Source organism: Olea europaea, chromosome 15, assembly GCF_002742605.1.
Source record: "Olea europaea var. sylvestris chromosome 15, O_europaea_v1, whole genome shotgun sequence".
NCBI lineage: Eukaryota > Viridiplantae > Streptophyta > Magnoliopsida > Lamiales > Oleaceae > Olea > Olea europaea.
In genome coordinates, this window is record NC_036251.1 from 15,475,491 (window position 1) to 15,483,767 (window position 8,277).

The 8,277-nt window shown below is 27.7% G+C and overlaps 1 protein-coding gene across 1 annotated transcript; it reads right to left on the bottom strand.

Annotated features, from left to right (window-relative positions):
- Positions 1–6,598: 6,598 nt before the first annotated feature.
- Positions 6,599–7,111, bottom strand: LOC111411007 (proteinase inhibitor-like). The gene is made up of 2 exons (XM_023041586.1): positions 7,002–7,111; positions 6,599–6,827 (listed from the first exon to the last, which is right to left on the bottom strand). Exons 1-2 carry the CDS (start codon positions 7,048–7,050, stop codon positions 6,637–6,639), a joined length of 240 nt encoding a protein of 79 aa, XP_022897354.1. The 5' UTR covers positions 7,051–7,111; the 3' UTR covers positions 6,599–6,636.
- Between the last annotated feature and the right edge of the window lie 1,166 nt (positions 7,112–8,277).

Sequence of the window (8,277 nt, forward strand, 5' to 3'; positions counted from 1 at the left end):
ACCACATTGTCTCTTACTCCCCATAATATTTATTTTATTATTGCTCTATTAAGTTCAGACAATAAAGAGAAAACTGTTTATTCCGCTAGATATCTTTGCCTAATTTCCCCAACTTAAATATCAATTCTCAAACTTCGTAACAATAAAAAAATTGAAGGAAACTCTACTCTAATGAATAAAATTGATAATTTCACTAAATTCTCAAATGAATAACGAATTCATCTGCCTCTTTTTTTTCCTTATGACCAGCGTATCTACCTAAACTCTTTCCTCAGAATCTTGTGAATTGAATCAATCTTCTCGTCAGCAGCTTTTCGTTTTCGATTATTCAAAGTAATGGAAGAAACAGAAATAGTAGAGGGCATCTGAAAATCCTTGAATTGGACTGAGGAATTGTAGAAGTAGGTGACATCCCTAAGAGGCAACCTTAACCTCCTCTTTGTACAACATTGGAGTTTCCGAGTATCTGGGCCGTTTTCTTCTGGAGAGTTTGGTGGGGTATTCTCTTTATTATCCTCATTTTCAGAGTAACAAATTTTCAACTCCATTTCTGCTGAATGAGAGGTTGAATTGGGTTTCTTGATTTATTTGTAGGTGGAAAGTTGGAGGGATAATTTAGAAATGAATTTCAATAACATTTCCTCCATTTCTTTCAAGCTCAGCAGTTTTTTTAAAAAAATTCGGTCTAGGAGGGAAATTCGATTTCGTTCCATTTGATGTTTAGAAGGCTGAAATCTGAATTCACTTAACAAATTCTTGAATAATGGTGGAAGGGGGAAAGGAAAAGGTGGGAAAACTTGAAACTGAAACTGAAACTTTTGATTGGAGGGAAAAATAGACAAACGCAAATTAAGAAAACGGAAAACATGGGTTTGACTTTTGACTTGGCATGGTATCTGAGGTTGGATTACACCGGATTTTTTATTTTAAAACTTTAACCTTGTTAAGATTGGTAATTGAAGTCTTTAGAGCGTCACTAATACAGAATTTAGCTAGCATTTAATTTACTACTTTCAAAAATATTTATTACTTTTTCCTAACTTTTGAATGCATTTAATTTTAGAGAGTAAGTTTCGATCTCTAAATGTGAAGAACCAAACTCACTTTCTAAATTAAAATGTTAATTTAAATATTTTTTGGAATATAATTTTAAGGAATGATTATTTAAAATAGATCAAATGTTTAAAGAGTATCCTAAAGATGAGTTATATATTGATTATTGATATTATGTTTATTTGATATAAAATTTATTTCTTAATATACTCTGCAAAATGGTGTCTCGTTTGAGTAGATCAGTCTTAGAATATGAATGCTCGTTTGAGTTTTAGTTAGACCAATCCCTCGTTGAAGTTCAATAGATATTGGTACAATATTAAACTTGATATTTCATTTAAAATGTCAAATTTGTTAAGAGCAACTCAAGCATTTATGTGTTGGTTATACATTTTATGTTTATTTCATATGGGATTTACCCTTATTATCTCCTTTAAAAAGTGAATATTAAAGTGATGAGGAGCTGGAAATTACTTCTCTCGATATTAGGGATGGCAATGGGGTTCATTCAGGCACAGGGGTAGAAACCGTCCTGTCGAGCTATTTCGCACCTTGTAACTACCCCGTTACCCGTTTAAGGTGAGCCAGGGCGAAAAAAATTACCCATTTATGTACCTTTTTTTTGTAGGAATATAATGTGGCTCAAACAAGGGTACTTTTAAACTACTTAATTCCTTAAATATGAACTTTGAAATTACATTTTATATAAGTTAACTGAAAGGTAAAAAAAGAGAACCCATCACAAAAAAAGGCAAATAAATGATGAATTTAGTGATCTTAAATAAAAGCTGTCAAAGGAAGAAGAAGGGCGTAAAATCTAAACAATTTTCAAATTACCAGGAAAAAGTTAATTCACTAAGGCCATGCATGGTCTATAATCAGACCATTAGGCTTCATTCCAGCGGTTGCTATGGTTCCTACCTCAAGCAATGAGGCAGATCGCTGAGGAAGCTATTTCCTAAACAGAAAATGAGAAAGCTTTCATTCATCCAATTTTCATTCACGTCAATTACCAAAAATAATAATAATAATAATAATAATAATAATAATAATAATAATAATAATAATAATAATAGAAATGTAAATAATCAGCTTCCATCTATTTGATCACATGCTCCAAGAAATATTATTGAGCTTCTGGGTGGGGCTTGATGAGGAAGAATGGGTGGGAAAAGATTGAGGAAAATGAAGAGTAAATTTGGGATGAAGAGATCACCACAATACAGTAATTTTTTTTTTAATGTTTTTATTGAGTCAGGATTATAATTGTAAATTTGTTGTAGTGTATTTATTGAAAATAAGTTTTAATTGTGGTGTGGTTAATATGTGGTGTAGTAAATAATTTTTTTAGTGGTAATATAATAACCCAAAGAAAAATAAAAGATAAAATTAAAACGAAAAATTTGTACTTAGTAGAATTTTTTTTTTTTAAATATTTCCATGCCTTTAAAACATGGTCTAAGATTTTTTATTCAATATTATACTTGAATATCTAAATTAGATCAATGTGGATTTAAGTAAATAAATTTGCAGAATTTTATCCTAATAAATTGGATAAATATAATGATAATAAATGTAAACTAATATTCTGTTCAACCATTTTTTTGTTACAAGTAATAAAATTTTATCTAAGGTAAGAGTGTAATTGCCTAAATGAAATTTCCAAGAAAAGAGAACTATAAAATTAAACACTATTGACTTCTAAATTTATTACAAAAAAATATGTTCAATATTTGAACTTTCATTGATGCATCGTCTTGTAGCTCAATTTGTCAGAGCGTTGGTCCTATGAGCCGATGGTCGTAGGTTCAAACCCTTCGATACTTAAATATCTGTTTAGCATATATGTATAGTCGTTTTAATAAATATTTGATTGGATGGGTACACATTTGAAAATAGATTTTCTTAGATGATCATAATTTTTTGGTGTTAGAAATTATGGCCAAACATAGTGAAGTGACACGAATACCTCACATGTTAGATTTTCTGGAAATAAAGAATTATCTAGTGAATTCAAAAGAAAAGAAGAAATAGTTCTATTTCATAAAACATTGTTTAATTCTATTTCTTGGTTGCAAATGCGAGTTCTTGTTCAAATATATAGATTTATCTCCTAAAAATGAACCGTGGAGATCTGATCCTAAGTCCATATTGACAACTTAGACTATTATACCAAAATATTTTTAAAAACTTCCAATGGAATTTCATAGAATATTAAGCTTTTACAACTCCCTACAAACATTAAGCACTTTAGAATCGTTATTTTTTATAAACACCTTTTATTTATTTTACATGAAGTAGAATATTCTAGTAACATGCAACACTTTTATCTAGTTTAGTGCTGCACATAGAAGATATATCTGAAAATTGATTACTTAATCCTTTACAATCTTTATTAATTTGATTTCTCCAAGTTTTTAGATATTGACTAGGATATTCGAGTAACATGCAACATTTTATGGTGTTTTATGATGCACATAGAAGGCATATTGAAATTTTGATTACTTTAATTCTTGTAATCTCTATTAATTTATTTTCTTCGAATTTTCAGAGATTGAAAATATGGTAATTTAAATATTAAAATGGTGGGAGTTTAAAAAGAATACTTATATAGTGTGTGATCTATTAACAACGTTGTTAATAATAATAGCATTGGATTCGATCATTGGGCAAATAAACAAAAAAAAGGAGAAATCAAAAGTTACAGAAAAGTCGTTCCTACATGGACCAATATGTGAAAAACATTCCCCTGTTTGATGAAGATTAAAATTAAATTTTGAGTAGCTTTTGATTAAAAATAAAATAAAATAAATTGAAATGTATGGTTGAAAAGTTGTGGGACCCAATAAATATGTGATTAAGATTGATTGTTTGTCTTTAATTTGAATTAAAATTTGATTTGAATCAATATCAAACAAGGGCTCAATTTCTCATTTTATCCTCATATTTTATTTTCCTTTTGTCGATCGTGCCCTTTGTCCATCTATTTAAAATAAATACTATGGATTAATGTACTTGATTAAAAATTACGGAACCGTTCGACCATTTATATATATAATAATTAATTTATTTACTATAGACTATAGCATGTATATCTTGAAAGTTGAGAGTTCTCTACATGTTATTTTGAAAAAATTAATTATTCCATGTTTTATGAAATCTATCTACTCTAGAACATAAAAAGTGTGGATAGGTGGGAAATATCCAGTTTCCATTTTGTCCTCATATATATTTTCCTTTTGTCCATAATTTTCTTAGACCATCTCTAATGGTCTACACCAAGTTTGGTACAGAACATTGGAGACCAATTTGCACTAACTTTTACAATAAATTTTATTTGAATTATTTTATACCAAAATTTATTTTTCAAATTTTATTATTAATGAAGTATAATATTACATTGATTAATAAATTGAAAAAGACATTAAAAATTTATTTATTATTGAATAATTATTACTTATTAATTGATTAGAATTTAAAAAATAAATATTAAATAAAAATACCATCATAATAAAATAATTATGAATCAGTTAAAATCTATTAATACAAAAATATTAAATAAGGACATAGATGGAAGAAACAATTTTTATAAAGTGTGAACAAAGGCAAAATGGAATTAAATGAAAAATTCTAAATTTGGTGTTAATGAAGATAACACTATTCATTTCACTAAAAATTGTACTATATTTGATGTACCATTGGAGATACCCTTAGAGCATATATTTAAAAGAAATCCTATGAATTAATATGCTTAACTAAAATTTAAGGGTACATAAAGAAATGTTCGTATAATAGTTTCACATATGATGTCCATAGAAATCTATTTTAAAAAAAACGTAAACATTTCATAATCAGATTAAAGACATTAAATCACCGGCTTCTCCATGACATGTTGCATCTCCATCTACCATCATTCATGCCCCCAAGCAAATCAAATCAACAAGTAGGAAGGGAATTAACCCATGAGTTTAAAACTCAATAGATATTATCGGTGCATTTCGTTATCAAATTAAATAATTCGAACTGTAGATTCATACCATCGCACGTAGATGTATTTTCAGCAAAATTCGATTTCTATAGCATAACACGTAGAGCCGGAGATTGATCATCCAAACTATAGCAGTGCCGAAGTACCATACCTGGAGGTACCATTTCATTCAAATTTTTAACGAAAAATCATAATTTGAAAACAAAATAACACTTGTACCTTTATCTACCTTGAATTTTCTTGAATATAAAAGAACAAAATGTGTAAAAAAAAGCCTTTCTTATTCACATACGTGCCATTCCCTTAAACTTAACTTGACAGGAAATATATTTCTGAGAGAAAAAAAGAATAAATTCGAATTGGAGGAGAGGAGTAGTGAAAAAGTGACTTTCCTCTTCTTGTAATCTCCCCTTTTAATGAAAAACTAAATTGGGGGGGGGGGTTTGTATTACTATTAAATTTGTTAAATTGAGTATTGAATTTAGAATTTAAAGAGTTTTTAAGCCATAAAAAAATAATTCATATAAAAAGTTTTATAAAACATCTACCTAATGAAATAAAAGAAAATGAATCATTCATATGTTTTGTAACATATCTTTATCAATTCCCAATAATAAAATAATTATTTCATCCAATTAATTTGATATAATTGTTCTTAATGTGCGAAACGTTGAGTTTTTAACTGAAAAATAATTTTGTAAAAATATTTTTATAAAAATATCTACATGGTGATTTGAATTAGGTTGTCTATATAAAATACTATGTAGATGACCATTGTGGCAACACAACTCGTTAAATTTTTGTAATCAAATTTACTTGTTGAGCTTTTAATTAACTTATAGCTTGAACTTTAATAATCTTAAATGGGCTGAGTGTCCCTAGCTCAATTATTAAATAGGCTACATCATCCAACTTAAGAATAAAAATTCAGGACCTTGCACTTATCTTCGCGCTATCGAAACCTAAATATTTGGCCCCAATAAAATTGTATTTATACATGTATCATCTTAGTCCCCTAACTTTCCAAATTTAAAATATATTATATAAAATAATTAATTTTAGTATGTGAAAAGTTTTGGGATTTTATAGTATTTGTCTAAAAGATTTAAGTGTTTAGAAAATCTGGGATTTTTTTTTTTCAATACAGATAATAGGAAAAAAAACAGTGATTTTTTTTTTCTTCTTCTATACAGATAATAGGGAAATTTAGTTTGCGAGGTGCAACATGGGAGTTTATCTTGGAGCCGATTATGATTCTTAGTAGATATTTATAAAACATTTGGTTACCACTTGGTTATTGAAAGAAATAGAATAGGTAATATTATGCTTACCCATCAAATTAAAATTTTCTAGGTTATTAAAATTTATTAGTGAATCAGAAATTAACGTAATCAATTGTGGGTGCAGTTGTAAATAAATATTAGGAAGCAGAAACGAGACCATAGCCCAATAATATGAAATCGATTAATCAAAAGAAAGAGAAACTCTTGCAATGTATTAAAGCTGATTTTATTGATTATTCCTTGTTGTATTGAGAAAATTTCTTTTTCTCAAACATCATATTTTATTTCCAATTTCTCTTTTCTTCAGCTTTCCTATCCAATCCTTGGTATGAGCGCAACTTTGCCATGGTCATCAACAAAAATCCAAACTCGGTTACAACAATAATCTTGAATTACTTTATTCCTTTTGGGAACTATCACGCCAGTCACATTTTGGTTGTCTTTCTCGATGATGTTCTTGGCTTGGTTTCCGTCCATACCGACTGTGTTAGGCCACGTCATCTCTGCATAGAAATTTCATTATAAACCAAATGAATTACTAGTAAATTACAAAAAATAAAATAAAATAAAATAAAAATAAAAATAAATACAAAATATTTTTAAAACGAAACTTATAAATATTAATGTATAGTGCAACTCAAAAATTAGCAACAGGTGAGAAGGACACGAATATTTACTGTCGCATTTTCCAGATTCACAAGGAGGATAGGGAAAAAGTGAAGACATGTCTTTGTATTTTCGCCAAAATTCTTTTGTTGTTGTGATGGCAAGAGTACTCTCTTACACCTTTTTATACCCCTTTTTTTTTTTTTTTTTTGTGAATGCAGATTTTCTGAGAAAGTGTTGGTGATTGAAATCTTAAAGAATTTTTAGAATCATTATGTGATTTTATAGATTTATTCTTGTCATTTTTAGAATCATTTTATAGAAAGTGTATGCAGATTTTGTGAGAAATTGTTGGTGATTGAAATCTTAAAGAATTTTTAGAATCATTATGTGATTTTATAGATTTATTCTTGTCATTTTTAGAATCATTTTATAGAAAGTGTCTGCAGATTTTGTGAGAAAGTGTAGGTGATTGAAATCTTAAATAATTTTTAGAATCATTATGTAATTTTATAGATTTATTCTTGTAATTTTGATAGATTATATAAATAGTTTTCGGATTCGAACTCTATGTTTTAAGAAATTTTTAAGGTTTGTGGATTCTAATACATTTCGGGAATTTAAAGACATTAACGTAATTCTATTTTGTAGATTTTAAGGATTTCTTATGACTATGGAATAATATCATTCAACATATATAACTTAAAAAGGAGAAATTTAATATTTTTGCTTAAAAGGTAAAAAATTCAATGTTTAATACTGAATTTTTTTTTCCAATAACTATTAAAAATAAATTCACTTTTATCCGAAAAATTTAACAAAACTGCAACGTGTGGAACTAATTAATTAAACATAAACAAATAAAAATTGATTCAATCTGAAGATAGATTCATTTTCATTATAGCGTCGAATATTAGAAATTTGTTCTGAAAATTTTATAAGATTAAAGTCTTGTTCAGTTGTTAAATAGAATTTGAAAAGAAGAATTGACTATTTCGTTTTTTATTCTTATTCGTCATAAATGGAATTGTGGTTCAAAATTCCAATACAAATGAGAACTCAATTCCTCATTCCGTTTTCTCCCTCACTTTGAATTTCTAAATAAGAATGGAAGAGGAAATCTTTTTCTGCAATTTTTTTCACTTAAATTTCATTTCTTTAAGTTTATTAAATGTATAAATAATAGTGCTTTATATTTGTAGGCTCGAAATCCACTAAAATCTGAAGGGTAGGGATTAAATTCATCAAGATCATGGAAACAGGCAAAAATCTATAGAAGTTCTTCAAATCATCAAAATATTTGTAAACATTACTACGTCTTTGCACATATATGATTTCATAATACTT

Excerpts from the sequence above, each read along its gene's own strand:
- LOC111411007 (XM_023041586.1), bottom strand. The coding sequence starts at position 7,050 with ATGTCTTCACTTTTTCCCTATCCTCCTTGTGAATCTGGAAAATGCGAC. Across the intron at positions 6,828-7,001 it reads TGAATCTGGAAAATGCGACA|AGATGACGTGGCCTAACACA; the intron begins GTAAATATTCGT and ends ATTTCTATGCAG.